The sequence below is a fragment of the Papilio polytes genome, unplaced genomic scaffold (genome assembly GCF_000836215.1).
Source record: "Papilio polytes unplaced genomic scaffold, Ppol_1.0 DF821400.1, whole genome shotgun sequence".
NCBI classification, from domain to species: Eukaryota; Metazoa; Arthropoda; class Insecta; order Lepidoptera; family Papilionidae; genus Papilio; species Papilio polytes.
Window position 1 is genome coordinate 5731482 of NW_013527804.1, and position 27140 is coordinate 5758621.

Genomic DNA, 27140 nt, shown 5'->3' on the forward strand with positions numbered 1-27140 from the left:
GTGTTGGCATTAGTTGTGTCGTGCTAGACAAATTTAAAACTACCCACAGTATGTAGGAAAAAAGAGATCGCTTCCAGCGTATTACTTGTAACTCAGAAACTCAGACAGACGTTAGGTATCAATTGTTTCTGTGGGACTTAAAAGTGAAAGCCATTTAAGGATTGTGGGTGCAGTTTAAGGGCAAAGAAATTGCTTGTTGAAGATAAATTTACTATAAAATTAATTAATTTGTAATTATTATCCTAAAGTTCTTGTTGTAAATATGTATTTGTAGATTCTTACTAAAATTTTACATTTTGCAATAACCTATTAAAGCTTTTCGCCAAAAGGCTTCAGACATTATTAAGATCCGAATAAGGCAGCCGTCGATTTCATCATCATGTGTCACCTGCAGGTAATCTTGTTTTCCGATAAACCTTAAAACTTAATTTTGATCAGTACTGTCGAATTTACATAAAACGTTACATCAAGTATATCAATTTTTTTTACATATTCATCCCTATTCCAATTGCAACATGATCAAAAATATGTTTCAGGAGTTAACTAAATCGAGTCCCTCGTAACTTTTGTAATGAATGCATGAGCATGGACAATTTACCAAGCATATTTATATCACGAACTTGCTGTTTTATTTTCTTGTATGATACAAGCGTAAGTAGTATCGTAATAAATAGTAGTTTAAAACTAAAAGCATCATTCGAATAGCACAAATATGTGTATTGTATTAAATCAATACAATAGTAAACAGTAGTGAGTATGTGTGTATAACACGTGTGTATCGGTCGGCAAGCGACGGCGTAGTGGCGGCTAGTTCCGGTCCGTGTTGTCATTCCCGTACATACGTCACGTCCAGTGCAGTCCGACGGTGCGCAGTATTGCAACACCATCGGAAGCGGTATACGTGACTCAATATCTTTGATGTTTTCAAACCACGTTTTGATTGTTTTTACTATTGTTTGGTGTTTTCTACAATTTAATTTGTTTATAGATAATGTACAAACGAACTAGTTTCTTAGGAATAATCTTTACTAGTATTATAAAGAGGAAAGATTTGTATTTTTTTATGTATTGAAATAACTCAAAAACTGCTGGGCCGATTTTAACAATTCTTTCACCATTCGAAGGCTACGTCATTATTGAGTAATTAATATAGAAAAATATAAAATAAAGTACCTTAATTATGTATGGGTTTTGATATTCCTTCCAGTTTATCACACATATAAACTTTGCAGTTATGTAAATGAGGAGTTTGTCTACCCAAAACACGTTGAATGAACTCATCTTGAATACAATTTTCAGACATATAGAAGTCGACTGCTTAAGATTCCAAAGTACACGGTAAACGGAGCATTGAGAGTTTTGAAGCATATGCTAAAAGATACGAAAGTACTTAGTGCGCTCGGCGGCTTATCGTTTTTTTCTTTGCCTACCGTCATTCTGATTCTTTGAGCTTTTCACGCTTGAGGGGTTTTTTTCTTGGCATTTTATGAATAAAACTGATAAAGAAACTACGTTTGTTGTATGTTTTCACAAATTTGTTGATGTTTTATTGAAAATTAAGTAATTCAAGTAAATATAGACCTTTGTTTACACATTTCACAACAATGTTCCAGATATTTTTACATTTTGCATAAGTGCAACTAACTTTGTATACTTCGTGACGATAGCGACTTAAGTAAGTTAAATGTAAGTTAAACGCAATAGTTACTTATAAATAATTCAACACAAGCGACGTGTGTTCTGCGCGTTACTGTCCCGTGACACACCCAACTCTACAACGCTGACATTTTTATATTTATTTTATACAATTCTGTAATAAAAATAACAGTCCCGTTTAATGGTTAGTAGGAAATTACATGTTTTGATATCTTCTATAAATTTAACAGTGGTAGAGCCCGCTTTAACATCTTCGCACGAAGAGGCTGGCTCGCTCAGTGTAATACCGCGATCACACAGAAGCCAGGCGTGAAGTGGCCTAATTTTAGTCCTTTTCCCTTTTCACCCTTTTCTTGAGAGGAAACGATGGGAAGGAAAAGTGGTTTTGACGATGAAGGAGACGCATAGAAAGGGGAAATGTCCTCTTTGTGTGCGTCTCCTCCTCTGTCAATCAAGGGTAAGCAACGCATCTACAATTGCAGATGTTTATTGGCAGCGGTCGATTTCTATTTCGGTGGATTCAGGTGGCCGTTTGCTCGTTTGCCGCCTTATATTATAAAAAAAAAAGTTTTTTAACCCCTGGTAGTCCCTAAAAGACGGAAATCGGAAATAGTTCGTCGTATTCTATTTACTAAGCTATCATATTCGGAGATAATAAGTTAAAAATCTATATTGAAAATTACAATTACAGCTAACCATTGTATAGATGTGACTATGAATTGACAGTTGTTAAACGGTTACTATGAAAATCCTGCAGATTTCTCATACTAAACTACACTAATGGGGTCCGCTAAATGAGTGCGACAAAAGTATTAAAGGATCGGTTGGCCGTTCACGTATTCAATGCTTTAAAAATTCTTGCTAAAACAGCATTAGTGTCCTAGTTAATATATTTCTTCCAATAATACAGTTTAATAGATGCATTATTAGCGAGCGTGAGCTGAGTCCAAAGAACGCAATTCTAGATTCCAATGTAGTTTTAGTAATTTGGCGCGTTGCTTTTTAGTTCAATTGTTTTATAACCTACTTCATAACGCGACATACCTACAGTTCATATACTCGTGTATTGTGCAATTGTTCAAACATCCGGTCGATGTGGATTATAATAGGTTATGATTGTTTAAAGTCCGTTTTATACAAAATGAAGTCATGGAACATTTGAATATTGTTCAACTAATGATATACAATTTTACGACTGGTAAAATATGATGTAATATCCGAATTGTGGACCTGCTCGTAAGATCTAAAAATCTTACACTGATCACATAGATTGGTTATAGGGTATGGTTATAAAATTTAACATTGCAGCGTCAGTATTTCTTCTGCATAGTTTCTGCAGTCTTTATATACATGCAGACTGTACCTAAATGCAACAAAACTTTTAGCATCACTGTTGATAGTAGAGTGGTTATCGAATCTGCAGACCGAACATAAAAAACCTCAGCTAGTGTCAATTATATATGGTAGGTAAGAATGCAATGCACGTGGGCGAGGCGCGCGGTGTCAATCGGCTCGTTATGTCCAAAAGGGGCGGCCAGGTCGACACTACGGACGACGAACCTCACCCACGATACTGTGAAAGCAATCTTTCAGGTGACAATTACCGCTATGTTGGTAACTGAACAATTTTACTGCGAAGTCTTGGATTTTAATGCAATAATTTGAGGTCAAATTTAAGATTTATCGCATTTGTAACGAACGCAGACTAAAATATCTTCAACAAACTGTTGCTCGAGATTTCGTCTGCTTGAAATTAAAAAAAATATAGTATGTTACTAACAGATAACGTAGCTTTTTAATGGTGAAATATAGATTATCTACAATAGAATATATTCTGCCTACAAATGGTAAGCAGTTTGTAGACAAAGCACTTGATAAACAATCGATCCGGCCATCGAACCCGCGACCCGCATGTCTCCCGCGCTTCCGCTGTTTGTGCTGTCTCAGCGCGTCACTGCTACCTAATGGACAAAAGTACGTATTTGTTATGTACACAATATTGGTATGAAAGTGTGTAATTCTAGAATAATTGAGTTTCCACTCAATTTATTATACTGTTATCCATGGGCGTTCCCATCCGATCTAGGCTAGATCAAAGAGCATATGCAATTAATGTGGTATCATTAGAATTAGTTTTATATCTACTTTATCATACATTTTACGACTCTCTAAAGGAAGGGAATGGTGCTTTATTCTCTCCTGGTGATATACATTCTTTCATCTTTCATCCCCTCTTTGAAAAAAATCAGAGACGAGAGTTTTGCCAAGTTGATTGACGACGACATTGCAGTTTTATGTTAATACAAATTCGCGGTTTCGAATTGCGTCAAATCATCAGATATTGAAATACAATATCAAATATTTAATGTTGAATGATTGAATGAATTAATTGTTACAGTTAATAAAACAATTTTACTTGAAAAAAGTTTTAAATTTATTGTTATAGATCTAATAGTAGTTCTAATGCTGTTTACTTTTTTATTAATTCTTCTGCGTGTTACAAAACGTGTGCTCAGACACCGAATAATGTGTGATGAATGTAGAGTAACATTAATTTGTACATTTAAGGCTGTTTTGTACGAAATCTGCGTGCAAAAGACCAACTTAAGTTCACGTTTCACGCAACAAACTTGCACATAAAGGTGTGATATATTGCCGGTGTTTTTTATTCAACACACAAGGCCAATAATTTGCATACACAGCGACACCCAAAAAAACCACAGCGTGAAGTCATAACGGACGTCCTCCGCACGTATTGTCTGACGGTGATTTGTGCACGGTTTAAAGAAGGTGTTTAAAGCTTGTGCAATTGCAATCTAAGTCACTAATTCACCCCTAAAATAAGCCACATTTCATCCAAAATCTATACTAAAGAACTATGATGCTGAGTACGGTAAATAAAGCCAGCAAATTGGTCATGATAGCTTAAAGTATATAGCTAGAACAATCTAATATAAGATGCGGGATCCCACACAACTCTGTATATCTAGTTTGAATGCCGCATTGAAGCAAACAGTAAACTGACAACCTCTAGAGTGACGTGACTGAATGTATTACAAATAAAATTCGCGTGTCTACCGAGCGTTAGACGATGCTAGATCTCTGTTTTTTTAATTTGTCAGATGGTTACAATGAGACGTGGGTTTTATTAGCATGATATAAAGTTTTTGCTCATAATCTCTGCTATTTATGTTAAGGTGTGTCTTGAAATTGTATGACTAGTTTTACAACACTAGCATGTAACGGATAAGATTGAATCACACACAGATCACACACACCTGGTGACTTCTACATATATATTTTATATGTAATTCTTTTTGCACAACAATGAAACACGTCTTCAAGTATCTGGACATCACGTCTAGATACCGCTTCTCTGCAAGATCGAAGCAAACATTACCTTCAATCTTAAGAGCTCATTTGTCTCACTTCATTCAATACAAAGTGCATTAGTAATCATTTCCATAAACAATATGTCGTATTGTATTGGTACTGTCTCAATGACCCGGTGTTCCAATAACCCGATGTCGCCCACCGACATCGTCATGCGATCCTGGTAGCTGAGGTGGGTAGTAACTGATTACCGGGTCAGATAGCGGAGATAGTAATATTCCTACAAACAAACAACAGACAAACTATGCCTCTATACTTTACTATATGTAAGTGTTAAAGTAAACTTAGATTTTTGCTTACCTCTATCATTATAAGCACAAACGTTGACTTGTTATCTCAATAATAACAATTAATTATATACAAATTAGCAATTAAACATAGACAATAGGTTGTAAATATAAAGCGAGCTATACTAATATGACCAGTTGAGTCATCTTACACGGCGCCGCTTGCCTGTCACGCTTCGCCAATAACTTGCACAATAATCTCGTCGGGTAATTGCGCGAGATAATTGCAGTGTTTGCCTCTGCTTGCCACTACTAAGAATGCAGTACTAAAATGTAGAGGAAAGTTAAGAATACAAATTATAATGTTTGCACGTGTTTTATTGTAATGGAGAATGTTAGAAGAAATTATTTTCTATTTCCAATTGTTATTTAGTTGGATGTTAATACATTAATAGGATTTAATTCAGTTAATCACCAGGGTATCATAACCTTGATTGAACACTAACAATAAAGCTACTGAATCGTTAGATTTAGCGTTAAAGTGCTGCATCGTTAGCTTGCAGTACTATGACGTCACGTCAGTCACGCAAAGGCACAGATAAAAAAGAAGTTAAATAATTTCTCCGTGTAGAGACACGCGATCGTTAAATGTTAATTACAGCGTGATGACATCGACCATCTTGGACTGATTATGTTTGTACTGGAACACCAAGTGGTATCAGCTAACGTGAGCTTTGAGTGTGCCGAAATTGTCTTGTAACATTTTGGATGGTGACGAAAAGAAGTAAGGGTAATCTAGCTTTTATGGGAGATAATGTTATTTGTTTCTTGTATTGTAAGTATACGGCACAGTTATTAAAAAGGAGAGGAGCGGCGAGGTCCATAGGTCGCTGGTTCATATCCGACTCGAAGGACCAATTATTTGGTTTATTGGGCAATAAGATAATAATTTGAGACAAGTATGAGCGTTGTACGATCACTTCGCACCCGTTATTTTTCAGTTCTGACGTATGCGAGTGTTGCCAGCGTCTCCCGCGCGAACACATATGGACTACATAATCTTATGATTTGAAATAAGAACTTCGAACGATTTGGTTGTCGAAATCCATCAGTCGAATTGGAAAGGTTGTCAACATTATTCTATAGGCAACTTTAATCTCTTATGCCAAAAGAGGCTAAAATATATGATGATTTACACCACCTGAATTCTACCTGGCCAGTTGCGGTTGATGATTGATGTAGGTGAAGGTCGAGGCTCGAGTTGTTTTTATTTAAAGCAGCGCTGTGACTCACGGTAATTATGTAAAAAAACGCTATAATCACTTGAACAGGTTTTTATGGTGTTGATTTCTCACCATGCTGGGATTTCTTTGATTAACCTTCGGGTAAAAATTGGATATAATATAGTTTGTACTGGAACTTGTTTTGCGAAATTGACAATTGAGCGATTTTAGTTAGTCTCTAGTTACTAGATTATTATGAACCAAACATATGAACATTCATTATTTTTTATTAATTTAATATAATAACATAGTGGTAAAAATGTTAGGACCTCATTTCAATTATTTCACGCATCAGTGGGCTTCAATCGTTATTGTAATTTTATCAGTATAATCAGATTTGTCCTCATTATAACATGGTCACCCTATCCAGTCCCTTTATCGTATGAGGGCCCGTTGACTCAGTCGAAGGTCGCAGTCTATTTCCGAACTCGGAGATTGTGTACATTCAACGCGCGTGACTCAGGGTTATTCTTATTGTATATTATCGAAATCTCAATAAATAGTCAACTTGACTATTGTTGTTATTTTGGAACAAATTGTAACTATCATAATCTATGCGTCAATAGACTTGATCGTAAACTTGCTAAAACCCTTATTTGTAACTTCAATGCTTTACTTATTAGTCGAATTTTGTAACTAGAACAGTACATTTCGTAGATCTACCTAAACATGTCAGTTGAAATGAAGGTGTGTTTCGGACTTTATTGCATGCTAGCTTTCGCCCGCGCCTCCGTCCGCGTGGAATTAAAGAAAAAAACAAAAGTAGCCTATGTGTTCTTCCAGACTGTACTCTACATGTATGCCAAATTTCATCAAGATCCGTTCAGCAGTTTGGGCAACAAACTCTAACAAACATCCATCCATCTAAACTTTCGAATTTATAATATTAGTATGTGTAAGGGATGGCGGCGGTGCAGCAAAATAAAACACAAGTTTTCACAAAATGGGTGCCCACAGTTCGTTCGCCGGTCGACGTACAAGTTATATGCCGACCACCCTCAAATTTTACTTTATTTTTTTCACTTAATAACTACCAACTGTTTTTACATGTACCTCGGTAGAAATTAGTAGTTTATATTTAACAAAAATAATTATATAAAATAATACAAATATAGCATAAAAAGGCTTTTAAAATTCTAACATCAACAGTATGATTGTATAAAACAAATGACGTTTGGAATAAAAACTTTCAACCATATAATTTCTAGAAGTCGAAGATCCTCTTATAAAACTTATTGGTTATGTTTAATTGAATAACAAATAAAGTGACGGTTAATTATTATACAATTCAATATTTAAATACTTCAACAAAATACTTGAAATCCATCTCAGTTATCAAAGTGTGAAGTAAACAAGAAAGCTTCCGAAGTGACGCAACTAACTTGCATTCAGTTCCCAGCTAACTGCCAGTTACCGTTAACTCTTGCGCTGCTTTAATAAATATTTAACTTTGCTTAAAGCGCCCCGAAACGATTTTTACGCTAGAATTTTACAGCTATTTTAGTGTCAGAATGCAAATTGACAAATAAACCAAATTGATTATAGTCACTAAGTAGCTTTTAATTACAAGCTTTAGCGGTTAGCACGCCACGGAGCTTTTATTGTTATTGTAAATTTTAAAACATATAAGTTATGTTTATTGCAAAATATGTTTTAAATACAGTTAACCGCCCAAGTGGTGTTATCACGTAGTTCACGGCCATTGCTGATAAGCGAAGTGATAAGCGCCTATGTGGTTAAAAGTATATACTTGTTATAGCTTTTGGTTATTATATGTATATTTATTTATTGTTATTGAGTTATGTTTTAATCATCATCATCATCTCCCCTTTTTTTTTTCTCGTTGGGAAAATGCATTTACGCATCCCCCCCGTTACCAGGGGGGGTATGTGGGACTCGCCGGCCAAAAAGAACAGACGTGGCCGGAATACCCACTAAAAACCCAGCGGTGTTCCTCTTGTCCGCCACTGGCTGGGTCACGGGAACACTCGCGCAATATCATCATCTCCCCTGCCTTATCCTACTCCCTTAGGGTGGGCGCACCGGGTTTTCGTCCCAAAGCACTCTATCATCCGTCATCTCAGCCATCACTCCCTTCTTGATCATGTATGAGTTAATATTTGCACATATTTTATTTGTTACTTAGGTCATATGACCCATTTATTTGTATGTCGCTTAGACTTCAAATAGACGAAACTACTATAAATATGCAATAATAAAATGTTTAGTACTCAATTTTTTAATAACAATATCGTTGATAATTAAACAAACATATAAACAAAGTTAGTTAATAATTAGCGAACTTAACATGCATATGACGTGACAGTTGTTTTACAAAAGGTGTCATAAGTTGTCAACCTTAGCACGTGACATTGCGGTGTCGTCTGACGATGCCACCATACGTTGTTGTCATTCCGTGCGCGTTCTCTTACATCGTTGTTGACTTGTGAATCATTGCAATGTGGTGTCATCGAAGTAGGGTTCGATTTCATACGTCTATAGAAGGATATCTCTTTTGCACACATATAATATGATAAGGATGGCGAATGTTAACTGCAGTACTTCAATAATTTTTTAGATTTTCAATTGTTCACAAATTTTCATTAGTTATTGAACTCCGCCTTACATTTCTTCTAGTTAATCGGGATTCCAAGATTGTTGCAATACAAATAAAAGAATAGACAATGTATATTTATGGCTATTTTTTAATTTAATGTACGAGTTATTGGCTTAGTTTATATTAAAAATATCCGAGATCACACTCAAGTCAGTGTCGGATCGGAAGTGCGTTTATTTTGAACCATACCCGAAATAGATGTTCGATGCGTGTAACGAAAATAAACTCAATTGCTTAACCTCAAGGTTGATTTTAATTTACCCAATAGCGATGAATTACATAGTAGAGAGGAGTAGTAATAAATTTTATGAACATAACTAAAATTTAACGATTTTATTATAATACCTAAATATAGTTACTTTGTCATTAATTTTGTAAATAGTAAAATTCCCCATGAGACGGAATAATTTAGTAAGGGATTGGCTGAACCCCTATTTCTCATACCAACATTATGCGTTAAAATGTTTGGATACTTGTGCGACATTTTATAATTTGATGTCGACTAAACGTATTTGAAAATTTGTATTATGATAATAATATGCATAAAAAAGCGTCAATAGCCTAGTGGGCTTAAATAGGGGTACGGACTACAGATCTTGCGGTGGAGGGTTTGCAACCCGCTATTCGATGTCGTAAACCATATCCTAGCGCAAGCCTAGAGCTTAGTTGGAATGGTTAAAAGAAATATTAGGATTTTAACATAAATCTACTTATATTTCTATTAAAAATATTCGCTTTTGTTAGGAACAAAATTTGTACCGTGCTGTAGAATTGGCGCAAGTCTAGATTATCGGCATAAACGTCACGTCCCTAGCTGACAGTTGTCAATGTCACTAGAAGTATGGATAGATTGGCGCGCAACCTAAATCTTGACGAGAAGTATTGCTCTGAGTTAAAAGCGACAGTATCAATTAAATAAGTTGTCTAATACTTTTAACAAGCTGCATGGAATTCAAATCCGTGACCGTTAGCTGCCGTCACATAAGATATATTATCTGTATTCCTCGCGAGCTTGGTATAAATCAATGTTAACATATAAAATGGAAGGATACTGGACAGTCAGTCAGTTTGATTGATGCCTACGCTTAGAAATGTATGTATGTTTGTGATTTAATTGCGGGATGAACATGTGTTGTCTGTGGTTTTTATTTGTCACCATATAATTGTATCTATACTAATATTATGAAGCGGAAAGATTTGTGTTTTTGTAAGTATTTATATAAAAAATACTGGGCCGATTTCAATAATTTTTCAACAATAAGTAGCTACGTCATCACTGAGTAACATAGGCTATATTTATTATAAATTTATTTATATATTTCCGAGCGGACGACGACGCAAGCAACAACTAGTTTGCAAATAAAGTACGTTCGTTATTTCGCTTTCTTTTCTATGGTTTCTTTAAATATACATCGCTTTTATGTTTAGTTCAACCCTTGTTCGTGTTTTAAAAGTAAAAGGCAATTTTCGTCTGTCAGTCCTACCTTTTCGTATTTCAAGCAAGTTCACGGTTCGACAAAACTATTAATGGAGTCCATACGGACTCCATTCATTCGACACTAAAAATAAATCGCCAGCCGTGAGTCAATGGGCACGAGCCCGCCGGCTCAGCGCTTGTAATTTTTACGGCGCCTCTAATTCTGTATTTTATAGCATGAGTCTTGTTTATACGCGTTTAGTAAACATTAACCAATTATGTCTGCGCAAATGAAAAATATTTACATCTTTTCATAATGTTTATATAACAAATATTACGTTTATTGCCAACATTACGATCGTAGTAGAGTTTACAACGCGTGCTGTACGTAACTAAACATCTCAATCTTTTGTACGTAGAATAACTTTTTTTACTTCTAAAAGTACTTATTATCCAGTATAGAAAGATAGGTATAGTTCCTTTCAAATATGTTGAACACCACCTACCCACTATTCTAGACCTAAAATGTCCTGTGACAAACGCGAAAAAGCCGCCAAGATGTATGAAATCTACTGTACATTTCTATTTAAATTGTCAGCTGGTATGATAGGAAAACTACTCTCAAGTCAATAATGAGCCAATCACTGGAATAATCATTCGTTCACTAGAGTCACATCGTTTCGCTGTGTGAGGTCGCTGCACAGTCGTTCACCGATCGTCCGAAGTCATTCGATCTCCGGCGATGCGGTGCGCACATCGTAAAGTCTTCAGCGACGTCGTAAACCAACGTATTAGGAAGTGAACACCGTGGACCTCACTCAGACCACATGTATAGGGTTGCCAACTTTTAATAAATGTTGACCAAAACACAGTGAAAGAGGACAGTGACTTGTTAACCCTTTGATATAAAACTATTACTTGTCAGTAAGGACTTATTTGTCAACCAGTGACTTGATTCTCAGTCATTTTTCATAGTGATCCGAAGTCACCTCAAACTTGAAGAAGTGACAGCCCTACGCACGCAACGTTTACGATTTTGCAGAGAAGCTATTAAATAATGGTGAAAACGAATTACTCTTTTCATGACTACGTTAAATCTCTGCATATCATATTGCTAAAATTGCATTACGGGCTACGTAAATTGGATATTCCCTAAGTCTGCTGCACTCAGAGACGTTAATGCGTTCTGGTCACATAAAGACTAGTGATTATACAAAAATGTTAGCATAACCAATTACTTAGGAAGTGAGTTATTTCGTAATGAAGTATTCATGAGGCAAATGGGCCGTATCGATGTAAAACGTTCCCCGAGTAACTCGATAGCTGTTGGAATAATTGTATGTTGTTTTGAATAATCCATTCTTAAGTTCCTTGGTATATCTTTTAATTTAATATAGGAAAATCTAAATAACACTTGAATTGGATTCATAATAAAAGTCTTGAAAAAACTAGAATGTACATAAAGATTACTCAATTAAGTACTGTAAATAGAAAACTGACAATTATAAGAACAGCGTCCTCTTCTCAAGTCGTCTATAAATAGTTGTAGTTTTAAGTAAAGTACTTTTACTACATAACTTGGTTTCGTACTTATTACTGAAAACCAAACTTGGACCACCTCAACGGCTTTAGTAAGACCCAAAGGTATTGTTGTCTCAATTTCTTTAAGCAAATTTAAAAAGATGAACACATTTTTCTAGATATCGTGTAATAAAAGTCGCAGTATAGATCTGAAAGATGTGTAATTGTCACCTACACGCTTAGTTCTGATAATTTATAACTAAACTAGCTTTCGCCCGCGACTTCGTCCACGTGGGATTAAAAAAAAAACTAAGTAGCCTATGTGTTCTTCCAGAATGTACTCTACATCTATGCCAAATTTCATCGAGATCCGTTCAGCGGTTTAGGCTACAAACTCTAACAAACATCCATCCATCCATTCATCTATCAAAACTTTCACATTTATAATATTATTAAGATAGTCGAACTGTTCCGTTAATTAACATTTGTAGCCAAAACTGAGAACAGTTTAGTTCAACTGACAGTTAAAATTGTGCCTTCAAACGAATTTTTACCTGAGCAAATCGAGTTTTTAAAACTGACAGAATTGTGCTTCTGTATCTGGCTTATTTGTTTTTTTTTATTTTTCATGTATTCCGTTGGTATTTTCTTTATACTTCGAGTCTAGCTATTAATAACTAGTCCTATCTTTTTAATTTCAAAGTAAAATATAAATAGAATTGACCGATTTTTATTAAAAAAATTACAATAAACAAGCAGTATAATAAATCTTATATCGACATGAGGCCGCGGGCAACCGTTAGAGGTTAAACGATTAGAATTTATTTATTGATACGAGTTTTGTTAGTTTGCTTTAATTATAAACATGGGCATTTGCATAGACGTTTTTTATTGACCATGTGTCGCGGAAGATTTTTTTTGATTATAGGAATTATATCTCAAACATTTAGTTACGGTAATAGTTAAACCAGAAACGATGCAAAACGTGCTTAAAACTACTGTTAATATTTAAAGTCGTTCGCTTTATTTTTATGGTTCATAAATTTTCTTTTTTTCATATAGAAGCCATCAGAGGTAAGAGCAGTCATAGTTTTAAACCCACTCAACGTCTGACAGCAAAATCCTGCTTCAAAATAAATTGTTCAGTTTGAAAGTATCATCCAATTACATCCCGGCTGAAAGGCGTCGGTCGTGTCGCTGTTTTTAGATTATTTTTTATTATTTACAGTTTTAAACATGAAAAGGTGTTTTTATAAATGGACTTAGGTATTATTGGTTTTTACGGCATTATTTAACTTGTTTTTGTGTATTCTGTTAAGTCATTGACCTTATAAATGTTGTTTTTAAAGATGTTTTATAACAAGCTCGTAAATCTCGTATAATTATAATGTACTGTAATGTATTCAGTGGGTTCACCAATCGTGACCCCCGCGGTGTCACGATGTGGCTGGAGGCGGCGCGAAGAAAGGCTCGGGGTCACCGGTGACCCCTATATCGTGGTCACCATCATCTCGCATTGTTCCACTCTATTAGCCATGCATGGGGAGAAAGTTTGGAGGGTTACACTAAGACCTTTTCTTTACCTCATATTTTCATATACAAATGTTAGGGTTATGTTTGGTTTATGATTTTTAACATATAGAAAAGACGCGAAAAATCAGTTAATGTTAAATGTACACATTTGTGTTTGATGTCTTCGATAATTTGTCTTAACTTACACATAGTGATGACTGAGATGACGGATGATAGAGTGCTTTGGAGGACGAAAACCCGGTGCGCCGACCTACCGGAGTAGAATAAGGCAGGGGAGATGATGATGATGATAAGGCTTGACCGACACTTTGGATGTTTGCCGTTAGACCAATCGTCTTATGGTAAAACACACAATACTTTAACTTTTTCAAGTTGTAAGAACTGTCGCATTCTTGGCCAGTATCATTCTTGTCATTGCCTAGGCATTCAGGTTTACTACTACTAATAGCTTGGATTCGTGATATCTAAAACAAGCTATTGCTCGCGACTTCGCCCCCGTGAAATTAAAAAAATAGAGCTTCTGTAACTCAGTGATAACGTAGCTTTTTAATGGTGAAAGAATGTTTGAAATAAGCCTAGTTTTTAAGTTATTTCAATACATACAAAAACACAAATCTTTCCTCTTTATAATATTAGTATAGATATATTTAATTTCCCCAGTCCGTAGTTTCTTTAACAGTATGAAGAGTGACTACATTTTGTGGTCCAAATTGACCGGGAGAGTTTCGCGACCGTTATGAGTTACGAGGTGACATTCCGTGAATAATTAGCTGCGCCACTTTCTAATTGGCTGTATGTCGGATAGTTAACTATTGTGTATTACTAATAAATCATCCGAATAGAGGAGACAAAGTTTCTATTACTAGCAAATGGATAGACAGGACTTCCTATACAAAGTACGGTTCTATTCAGATATCTAGATGGCTATAGGCGCCAGTGCCCAGTGCCCTCTTCCGCCTTGGTATATCTAAAATTGTGTTCTGCGCAGCGATTTTGGGCAAAAAATCCGCCAAGATCTTAACTGCAATATTAGGCTAATGAAAGTAATAGAAAAAACTGCATGAAGTTTGAATTATGAGTTACATTTATTAAGATTTTATAGCTTGTTTTTCATATTTCATACTATGAACGTCTTATCAAACGTAACCGTGACTCTTGTAGTCAAACAAACCGTTTATGTTCTAAAAGGTTAGTAAAAATGAACTTTGTCCTAAGTGAATGATTACGATTCGATTGCGTAAAACATGAAATAGGTAGAAATGTTTATTTCCTATAGCATTTGACTATTACGCGTAAAATAAAACAGTGTGTCTTAAATTGATTTTTGTGTACATAAACAATTTTACGAAATAATTTTTTTTTGTTTTTAAGTTAAAACAAATGTAATCTAACTATCTAATATTATAAATGCGGAAGTTTAGATGGGTGTATGAATGATTGTTAGAGTTTGTAGCCTAAACTGCTGAACGGATTTCGGTGAAAATTACTACAGATGTAGAGGTAAGTCTGGAAAAACACATAGGCTACTTACTTTTGTTTCTTTTAATCCCACACGAACGGAGTCGCGGGCGAAAGCTAGTTAACTTATATTTTTCATGTGTGAATATTTTTAAACACATGTGGAGAGGAAGTAAAAATGTTCACACGTGTTAATTTGTTTAGCGTAAAGATGTGAATACACATTCATTCATAAAATTAGGTTATCGATACATGAATAGGATAGAACATAGGTCGTTGGTCTGTCCGTTTGTTACATAGCTGTATATCAGAAATACTGAGAACTGTAGCGATGCGTAAACGGAAAGCGAGTCTTCGGTTCTACAAGTAGCTTCTGTCTAAGTGATTTTATCGAACTAGCGATACACCCCAGCGTCTCAGGGTGTCAAAGATATTACGTCTCACAACTCTTTTTTTCATGTCCATACCCATCCCGTTGCTGAATAGGCAAAGTTATATTCAAATCGGTTCGTTAGTCTCGAAGCATATACAATGCTAATAAACAATCAAGTATTTCCTCTTCATAATATTAGTATAGACTAACTTTCTCCCGCGATTCCGTCCGCGTGGAATTTTAAAAAACATAACGGGGTCGCCTATGTGTTTCCAGACTATCCTCCACATCTATACCAAATTTCATCAAGATCCATTCAGTAGTTTAGGCTACAAACTCTAACAAACAAACATCCATCTAAACTTTCGCATTTATAATATTAGTATGATTTATAACCCCTATATTACTTTTGTGCTCTTTTTACGGTTTGAATATCATGGTATACGCTTTTTACATTCTTAACCAAAGATAAGGTGACTAGTTCAACTGATGGTAACATAATTAATGGAATGTAATACTATAAATCTTTCTATGGTATTTGTAGCTGATATGCGGCTACCGTTGCCCTGGACATCCGCAACAAACTCGAGATTTATAGATCCGTTGACACACTTAGTAGTAATGATGATAGTAAACTAAATAATTTACTTTATGTCTGTTAATATGTATTTTATCTCATAGTTATGTTTAACTTCCAAGAATAATTACCATCTTAAAGTGGACGATGTTTTAAATACTTGTATTTGGCTGTGTCTCAAACGTTTGCTAAGACTAAACTATCACACAATTATTTAGTCTCGCACAACAGTTGTGCGATAGTTTAATCAAAGGTGTACGCACGATCTAAGTGTGCAGTCGTGTAGCAATACGTGAACGCCCAATTCAATGTTTGCAGTTAGTGTACCTGCGGGTCATTCACCTCCAACTTGCACCGATTTTTACATAACGCATGTACGGTGCAAGTAATCAACTTATGCAAGATCAACAAATCTTTATTTTTATAGTTTTATGTAGGTTTTTTTTTTATTTAGCCGTACATTGTCATAACCGTAATCAAAACGTTTGCATATTTGTTATTTTTAAATAAATCTTAAGACGCATACACGAACAGCTTGAAGCAGTCGCTGACAACAATCACTAGTTTACACCTTGGAAGTCAGTAGTTTGTAGGCGGTATCGAATATTTCCAGCAGTTGGTGTATATCCGCCCGTAGTTTATAACTTGCACCCACAACATCCGAACGCGTGGGATAGCACCGGCCGCTTCATAATTGATCGGCCGATCACCGCTCATCTATGTTAATGCGCCACTTACTATTTTCGACTTCTAACCTCGCTTGCTCTACCAATATCGCATTTATTGCCTAGTTAATACCGACTACAGTCTATCAACACCTTGGCATACATTTTGTTTACGAATTAATATCGCTACCTATTATAAGCAATTAATTATCGCCTCTCTATCGTCTGTAATTATCGAACCGTCAGCTAATTTGATAGCACTTATCTATATGTTATGTTTTTTATTGAGCGTTTATACCATAAATGCAATTAACTTATATTATAAGTTCAAACTAGTTATTCATACATAGTGTGCGGTCTTTTGATTGGTTTTTTTGTTGTAATTATACTTATTTGAGATAATTTTAATAATTGAATCTATATGTTAGTATATAACAAAACAGCTTTCGCCCACGATTCGGTTCGCGTGAAAAAATAGTGAGTAGTCCTGTTGTTCTTCCGGACTATCCTCCACATCTATGCCAAATATCGAAATCCGTTCAGCAGTCTAGGCTACTAACTCTAACAAACATCTATCCGTCCATCTAAACTCTCGCATTTATAATATTAGTAAGGTTGATTTCTTACATTTATTACAGTCAATATATAAAGCGCATTCCCATTGCATTTATTAACATAAAAAAAGCTAATGTTTATAATAAAACTATGTATTTATATAATATGAGAAGGCAATCGTTTTAAAAGGATACACTATCGGCCTCGTTACGTCCTTTGGACGGATGCCAGCTCACAGGACAATGCCTCAAGGAGAGTGCAGCTTCTCCACATTATGTCATACTTATAGTATAGAAATATCTGTTTGTATGTATTTTTAATTCTAGAACTATCAACTACCAATTATTTTTCACATCTTACCTCTGTGGAAACTATCTGTAAGTTATTGCAACGAATTCTAAATAAAGTCTGTATTATAAACTAGCTGTTGCTCCCGACTTTGTCCATGTGGAATTTAAAAAACAGTAAAACTTATACTGTGTTACTTACAGATAACGTATCTTATTAATAGTGAAATATTTGTTGCAATCGGCCCAGTAGTTTTCGAGTTATTTCAATACATATTAAAATACAAATCTTTCCTCTTTATCATGCTTCATACTAATATTATAAATGCGAAAGTTTAGATGGATGGATGTTTGTTAGAGTTTTTAGCCTAAACGGCTTAACGGACTTAGTTGAAATTTGGTATAGATGTAGAGGATTGTCTGGAAGAACATATAGGTTACTTACATTTGTTTTTTTTTAGCTCCACGCAGAAGAAGTCGCGGGCAAATTGTAATATTAATATAGATAATAACAATATGTAAGTAAGGTGCGTATCCGCGCGTATGATAAAGGAACTTGGTAACCCTATGTGCGTCGGATTGGTGTCCCGTTAGCGACGCGGCCGAGGCGTGTGGCGACCTCTCCCTGGAACTGGTTCACTGCTGATCCTCCTGATATGCGCGTTAGTTTGCTACATAGAACAACAAAACAACATGATACAAGCAAGTTGATTAGTTGTACACAACTAAAGCTAATTTGAGTAAGTTTTGTCTTGAAAAACCCACGTTGATTTTCATGTGTGGGATTATGATTTATTAGACAAGATTGATAGGAGAGTAGTTCCAATGTATCTATGATGTAAATTAAAAAAATTGGCAAAGATATCTCATAAAAACTTACGCCAACGTTCTCATTCTGTCAAACTCGACATAATGTTGTTTTTTAAGGCACAGTTGTATGGTATGGTTTCTATCTGGTCGCAGTAAACTATAGAAATAATCTAGATAATTATGATTATAATAAATATTAGCTTTCGCCATTGACTCCGTCCGCGTGGAATTAAAAAATATCAAAAGTGAGTCGCCCATATGTTCTTTAAAACTATTTTCTACATCTGTACCAAAATTTCATCGAAATCCGTTCAGCCGTTTAGGCTACAAACTTTAACAAATATCCATCCATCTAAACTTTCGCATTTATAATTTAGATAGAATAGAATATGGTAGATAGATAGAACATAAATATTATGATTACGTTTGGAAGCTGTACATTATATGCGATATTTCAATATGCTAAGTTAGAAACGGTATATTTTGTCTTAGAATTGTAAATCATTAATTCATCGGACAGATAATATTACGATGCAGTTTCACAATGCACTCACGCTCAAAACAACGTCATAGTATGATTTATTAATGTTATCAGAATCGACAAACTGACACTAGGCTTACTTACAACATTGCGCCAACTTGATGAATTAAAAAAATATTTCTACGAGAGGTTATCGCTTAAATTTAATTTAAATGTTACGTTTTGGGTTCAATAAAAATAGATAAGAACTATCTGTTATACTGTTGTTATTCTTCTATTATATTATAAACTACAATTACGACAAATTATCTGCATGTTACTTACTGTATTGTGTGAAAATGTATATGTGTTATAATTTTGTCCTGTTGGTTTATCTCAATAAATCTAACTATTATAATAAAGCGTAAACACACACTTCTTTGCTGCCTAAGATGTCAGCAATTACAGCATATTTTTAAATAATTCTTTTTTTAATAAAAAGCCCTACACTTACCTCAAGCTTTAGGCTATATGTTTTAACGCCATTAAACTAAGGGAGTAAATATTTTGGATAAAAACCCTAATGTGGGAAAGAGACCATAAGTTGCTGCCAACATCAAGGAAGCAAGGTTGCCATGGTTGGTCATCATGTTATGTCATTATGACATTTGCAATTGATAATTTGACAAATGTAAACAATAAAATAAAATTTTCATAATTCTATGCGGATGAAGTCGCACGGGAACAGCTAGTAAAAAATAAAAATCAGGAGTATTTTTTTCTTATAACTTTTTTCTTTTTCAGGCGTCTATGGATCTACCTCCGGATAAAGCAAAGCTCCTACGCAATTATGACCTGGAGAAGAAATGGGAAATCATCTGCGACCAAGACATGGTGCAAGCCAAGGATTCACCAGCGCACTACCTTAATAAACTTCGCACCTACCTCGACCCCAAAGCATCACGGAGTCACAGAGTAAGAGAGAAGAAATACTTCGTTATAAATAGAATTAGACTCAAAAGTAGTTGCTATCGTACTCAGAATCGCCAAAGATCCCTTAGTGGCGATTTAACATAAGAAAGGGTTTCCTCAGCTTGTATCCTGATCTAATGCATGTGAACATGCGGGTATTTCTTAGTCTAAAGCCCATTTATAGCTTTAATGAATGCAATATCATATAACTTCCTACAGCAGTTGAATCTTTATTCATAACTAGCTTTAGCCCGCGACTTTTTCCGCGTGGAATTTAAAAAAAGACTGAGTAGATTATGTGTTCATCCAGACTATTCTCTACATTTATGTCAAATTTCATCGAGATACGTTCAGCAGATAGGCTACAACTCTAACAAACATCCATTCATCTAAACTTTCGTATTTATACTATAATCAGTACTTATCGTAAAGACTACAAGTCCTATTTACTACGTGAACTTGATGAGGCGTATGTAATCGTACAAATGCACATTCGCGGAGTCCATCGGCCACCACGTTGCCGTGGGAGCGCGGTTACTGTCTGTGGCTGGCTCACTGAACATATCGGATTACTTCACTCGCCCCTACCTGTGTATGATAATTATACGACCATATGCCTCAATAAATACACTCAAGTTAATTCGCTTAAAGTGCCTCTGAAGCCTTCTAGATTGAAATGCAGTCTTAGTTGTATATTGTAAACTGGGGGGCTAATTTAATTCCATTACTGCACTACTGTAATCTACCGCTACTACGGCAAATACTTTGACTACAAACTGTACTGTGCCCACTGGACTGGACAATTTTTATAATGATATACAAAAGAACCGTCAGAAAGAGCGGTGTTGCCACTATACTCAGATATGCAAATATATCGCACTTTTATAATAAAAGTCAATACAACAACCGTATCCATTGTTTTTTCGCCAATACCCATGCATTTTTCGTACACCGGAAATGAGGTCGATAACACTATAGAGTATACATTTTCTATATCTGTTGATTTAATTGGATACATTCAGGTAAATAGACGACAGCCCTGCTTTGTTACTGAACATAAACATGTCAAGTAATGCAACTAGCCCGCGTTAGAACCGCACAATAACTGTAATACATTCTAATTCAAGATAACACTCGCAGGTACGAAGTTGTGAATATTTAGCAATTGACAGCCCACAGTGTTTTGCGAAACAAAACTAAGCAATGCCTACACGTACATGTCGAAATAATGTCGCGATTTTGTTAAATCCGTAAACTTTAACACCTACAATCCTTACCAGATATATGTGTAAAGGCTATTAAAACTCAGGGTGGGTATTGCTAGCCCACCATAACGTGCAGTACCGCTATCCGAACAATGGTCGATAGATCAACATGATACTGCCTACACTGCGTATACACCTATTTGTGTAGTTTGTCTGGTTGTGTCTCTTAAATTGTTTTATAATTATCGTTTGTATTTTACAGTTCTTGTAAAGACAAACCGGAACTACTAGGGCTCCTCAGTAGGTTCAATATGTAATAGAATAACTAATTTGGTAGATAACAAGTGCAGCCGCGTGCAATGACTAGTATGCAGACGGTTGCGAACGACTCGTTTCACACAATGTGCAATAAGATGACGGCGTTCACGGCGCCTTGTCGATTTACATGGCGCGCGAGTACTGTACATTAGGCACATTGATGTCTGTTATTGTACTGTTGAGTTAGTAATAGAGCCTGTTGAGGTAGTATTAGAAACTGTTGACTTAGTATTAAAGTCTGTTGAGTTAATATACTGCAAGAAAGAAAGAGAGAGAGAGAGAGAGAGAGAGAGAGAGAGAGAGAGAGAAAGAAAGAAAGAAATCAGTTTATTAAAAAAAATGAAAAGCGATTTATTCGGCATGTGCTCGGTGTACACCGAAGCGCCGGTTTTTAATGATTCCTAAAAACACAACACGCAGTTTTACAAAATAGTAGAAGAAAAAAAAAACATGTACTTAATGTTACACTGGATCACAACTAGAAAACTGATGACGAGTGTGTTTTGTTTCTGGCAACGATCATGTCATCTACTCGTTGGTTTACTATTGTCTTATATGAGTTGCTATTATATGAAAGGTCAAGCTTTTTGATTAACACGATGAGTTGATCAATCTTATTCGATAGTGAGTAACGATTTGGTCGTATACTAATTACGACGTTACTCACATTCAATGAGTCACCTTAATTCATGAGACGTACCGTGGGCTGCGTCATGAGTGTGATCTATTGAGTATGACAGCGGTCCTACCTGGTTCTTATACTAAGGGCGGGTATACACATGCTAGTAATATAATAGTAGCTTGGATACGAGTCTTGTGTACAACACAACTTGAGTCCCCTTAGATATCACGATTATCGTGCTAGGTTGAAATCACCACTTGCTTGTTACTGGTGTTTGCCAGTGTATTCCCATCCTAAAGACAATACGTCAAATACCTAAAAAGGAATATGATTGCGAATTAGGTAATCTCTCGGAGACGGTGTACACTTTGGTTGTAGTTCTCAGTAGTGATGTATAGACAGGTGTACCAATTAATTTTATATGCTACTCGTGTGCACCCTACAGACGGATCTCTTGAAGATAATGCTTATGTTTTGTGCGGCGAGGGCAGGGGTTAGGCTCAAGTGGCTGGAAGTAACTCACCCCAGCTCATTGCTCAGCGTCTGATGAGACTACAGGGGTTTGGATCTGAAATAGTTACGAAAACACTCCAATTAGTTGTCTAACACTTCAATTGATAGAATGTTTACACCTCACCTGTCAGGTAGATGTCTGACAAGCGACAAACATAAACAAACGGAAAATCTGGAATATTGGTGGCTGGTGTGTGCTTTGTTACTAGTCTTTACCTTTTGTATCTACGTAAAAAAATTGGAACAGTCTTCTATACAAAACAAACTTTAAATTGAACTTATATTCAAGTAGTTGTTCTAATGTACAATCGGGAAAACTGGCGGTGTTCCACCTTAAACGCTATAGTTTTGAAACGAGACGCGGAACAACAAGTAGTTTATTTTTATTATCCTTTCGTTTGCACCACGGATTTGGTCTCATTGCAATAAAGAAGGCAATTATTTTTAAAGTGAAGCACTGTGGATTTCCGCGACTGTACCTCCGACAATGACCCATATAGATCGTTAGTTACACGTATTGGTCGCGACGTGCGGCGCGCGCCCAGAGGTCAGCTAACGATCCCCTGCGCCTGCGCATCAATTACCTCTGACTCAGATATTTAGTACGTGTTGTGCTTAATTTGTTCTGCAGCGCAAGGAGAAGCTATAAGCGATATTATATAAGTGATTTAGGATAAATTGTCGAATAGGATAAGGTAGTACATAGTTAACAGAGAGCAGATATTTGACAAAAAATTTAATAAAGAATCGATTAATTAATTAACATATGGTCTGTTCTATTACGATAGTTTTTAATTACAGTTATAACTAAACAGTTCGAACCTTTTCAGTTAAATGTCACAACTAAGCACGTAGAGCTTTATAATAGCGACAATTCTTTTTAACTAACAAAATGATGTATTTGACTGATGAATAACGATGTAATGGAACTATAGATGGTTCTAGAAATTTTAAAATTACTTTCTAAAAGCGTTTTCTTATCACTGAAGTTAGTAACTTGCGCCGTGTTTGATACGTGGTGGGCGTAGTGAACGTGAAAGCACGGCGTGGTATGCCACACAACGTATAAGGACAAAACGCTAGGGAAATCTCGACCGACTGAATAGCGGCATGACCTAGGCAACGCTAGATAATGACGTTAGTTGCATATCTGGTACTATAATTTTTCATAGCCACTACACACTGGCTGCATACAAGACGTTAACTGTATTCAAGACACGTTTTATTTTTAATTTTATCGTTTGTAGTCGCTTCTAGTTCCCAGTAAGTTGGTAGTGATTAATTAACTAAATTATTGTCGAGATTTGCAACTGATACTTGCACCTGCTTATGACCAATTTCCTGTCTTACTTATTACGTTAAAACTACACCTTGCAAAATGTAATGATCTACCAATCTCCATTGCGTTCTTGGTAATAGCTACATTTTTTAAAAAACAGTACGATTTACCCAAATCGTGTTCTCAACGCAGACGGTATAATCAAAACCGCTGCCAATCAAAAAACAGACAAAAGCGTAAGTAAAATCGCGTGAGATGGTGAAATAATCAACCAAAGCGTAATACGAAATCGGGAGTCAGACGATAACACTTATTCCTTATAGCAAAAAAAGCAAACCTTATTACTATTTTGTTAACGATTTTTTCTTAATGGCCTGTATCTAATGAATTATGTTGTTTTTTTTATTTCAGAAAAGAAAAATGGTCGGAGATTCAACATCCACTCAGGTGCTCAGGGACTTGGAGATATCACTACGGACCAATCACATAGAGTGAGTAACTATTTTACAAAATAATTCTAAACTTGTAGTTTTCAGTTGTTATTCTAAATATTTCAAATATCAGATGGGTGCGTGAATTCCTGAACGAGCAAAACCAGGGTCTGGACGTGCTGATCGACTACCTCAGCTTCAGGCTGAGCATGATGCGGCACGAACAGCGCGTCGCGCTCGCCCGCAGTCAGTCTACTGACGGTATCAATCAAGGTATACTACATTGATATACAAACTTCAGGACTTCACACATGCAATATACAATTTTAGATATCGAGAGGACGTAGAAGGATCTCTTTACACCCTATACACTTGACACATTGCTTACTATGAGCGCGCTGTGCATGCAAATGCACAGCCCGCTTATAAATACAGTATCTAGTGGACAATGTGCAGGTACAGTAGTAGAGCCCGCTTTAATATCTTCACACGAATGGGTCGGGTCGCGCGATGAAATACCACGACCGTGTGGTCGTGGAATGGTGATGGTGTTCTGCGTAGAAGACAGGCGTAATTCAGAAAATAGAATAGATAGATAGAAGGTTTCAGGTGGCCGTTTGCTCGTTTGCCACCTTCTAATAAAAAAAGACTGCAAAGTGAGTATCTATGTGATCAGTGAATACAACGACATCGGAGTGCAGCGGTCCGACAGAGGTGGGCGGGGCTCTGGGCGGTGGACTGGGCGGTACTTGGGTGCGGCGCGCGCGCTCGGCTGACGGGGAGTCGGAGCGCGCCAGCCCGGCCGCCGCGCGCCGCCGCACGCGACACGCAGCGCGACTCAACATGGGCGCCTCCACCGACGACATACACGTCTGCATTATGTGCATGCGCGCCATCATGAACAACAAGGTACGCAAGACTGCCTAAAGAAATGTCTACACAAGCCTTGCTTTGAATGCATTAACAATATAGATATTGTCTGCATCACATTTGTCGTCCTTGAAGTTCTAACATCACGTGTTTCATTTTTGTTATTTGACATTTTGATGTCATTCGTTAAGGAATCGGAAGACGTATCGTTTCAGCCTATCACAAATACGTATTCGTTTAAATAGAACAATAATAAAATATATACATACAGTAAATTTATATTATAACAATATCATTGCAGAATTATGCAGTTTTTTCTCTCTCCTAAAAGTTGCTATTATTGACATCCGTGGTGTTAGAAATAAAACAACGTCCCTTATTTTAATTTGCGGAAAATGCGTCCATCTGAACATCTATTATCTCTAGGCTAAACCTTCTTCGAAGTATACCCACAATAATTATTATTGTTGAACAGTATGGGTTCAACATGGTGATCCAGCACCGAGAGGCAATCAACAGTATAGCGCTCTCGATGGTACACCAGTCGTTGCGCACGAAAGCGCTGGTGCTGGAACTCCTCGCCGCCATCTGTCTGGTGAAAGGCGGTCACCAGATCATCCTGGGCGCTTTCGATAATTTCAAGGAGGTTGTCGGGGAGCCGCGCCGCTTCCATACCCTCATGGAGTACTTCATGAATTATGATTCGTTTCATATCGAGTTTATGGTAAGTTATTCTGCTACATTCCAAAAAACCTTATAAAATGTCTGTTGTTTTTCGTTTGACTCATGTTAAATCAACATTTAATTAATCCATTTGTGCAAACATACATATTAACAAGACAATTGTAACTAAATTGTTTCAAATACATTTTTTGTACTACTTCCAGCAAATATTTTCATATTACAGATGTTATTGATGAATTATAATTATGTACAGGACAGTTTAATGACAGTCAGTAACAAGAAGGACGTTAGTTATGAATGTGGAGGGGTACATCGGTATATAGACATAGAAAGAGATGGATGGATTGCGTGAAAGGTGACATGATCAAAAAGGGAGTGATGACTGAGATGACGGATGATAGAATTCTTTGCAGGACAAAAACCCGGTGCGCCGATCCTACGGGAGTAGGATAAAGCAGGGGAAATGATGTTTTTAATGACAGCCATGCGTTGTATCGTAGGTGGCGTGCATGCAGTTCGTGAACATAATCGTGCACTCAGTGGAAGACATGAACTTCCGCGTGCATCTGCAGTACGAGTTCACAGCACTCAAGCTGGACGACTACCTCGAGCGCCTGCGCTTCTGTGAGAGTGAAGACTTGCAGGCATGTTGACGATAGATGGCGTAACTAAAAAAACTAAATAGTTTAGACTTTTCGCCACGGCATTTTTAATTTGACAAAATTGATGTATTTTATTTGTGTTATGTTTATTAGGTACAAATATCAGCGTACTTAGACAACGTTTTCGACGTGGCGGCGCTGATGGAGGACAGCGAGACGAAGACAGCGGCGCTGGAGAAGGTCAACGAACTTGAAGACGAGCTGGGACATGTAAGTGACATTTTTTACATGTACTATCTCTATAGATAGGTATTCCTACCCTTATTCCCCATCTATGAACCTTTTTTTGAACATTTCCAGGCACACGAGAGGCTAGCAACACTGGAAAGAGATGCAATAGCAAAGTTGGCGACACTGGAGGCAGAATTAGCACAAGTACGACAAGAAAGAGATCAGTTGGCGGAGGCTCGGCGGCAAGTCGTCGAAGAGGTAATTTATTTATGAAGACATATTGCAACAATTTATAGTTCCTATACTCACTGATATATTAAATGTGTGTAATGTTATATCTCAGGTATCGACGCTGCGGCGAGCACAGCAGGACTCTCGCAACAGGCAATCCATGCTGGAGTCGAAGGTCCAGGAGCTGGAGACTCTCACAAAGTCCTTGCCGCGCGGCGCCTCCAGTGAGTAGAATATAAGAAAACATACAATAAAGATAGTTTGTTTTCTACACACGTTGTTATTTAAAATTGTCATTGCTTCTTACAGTGGGCGCGATATCGCACGCGCTCTGCAACGGCACCACGAAC

At 36.5% G+C, this 27140-nt stretch overlaps 1 protein-coding gene across 1 annotated transcript in view; it reads left to right on the forward strand.

The window, feature by feature from the left end:
• LOC106108732 (formin-like protein CG32138) overlaps positions 1–27140 on the forward strand; it is a 57185-nt gene that overhangs the window by 20496 nt on the left and 9549 nt on the right. Inside the window, exons 2-11 of the mRNA XM_013289992.1 lie at positions 19637–19807; positions 24153–24232; positions 24306–24445; positions 24849–25081; positions 25518–25766; positions 26227–26370; positions 26482–26598; positions 26689–26817; positions 26903–27014; positions 27100–27140. Coding sequence (XP_013145446.1) covers positions 19637–19807; positions 24153–24232; positions 24306–24445; positions 24849–25081; positions 25518–25766; positions 26227–26370; positions 26482–26598; positions 26689–26817; positions 26903–27014; positions 27100–27140 — 1416 coding nt within the window. The remainder of the gene's footprint in view (positions 1–19636; positions 19808–24152; positions 24233–24305; positions 24446–24848; positions 25082–25517; positions 25767–26226; positions 26371–26481; positions 26599–26688; positions 26818–26902; positions 27015–27099) is intronic.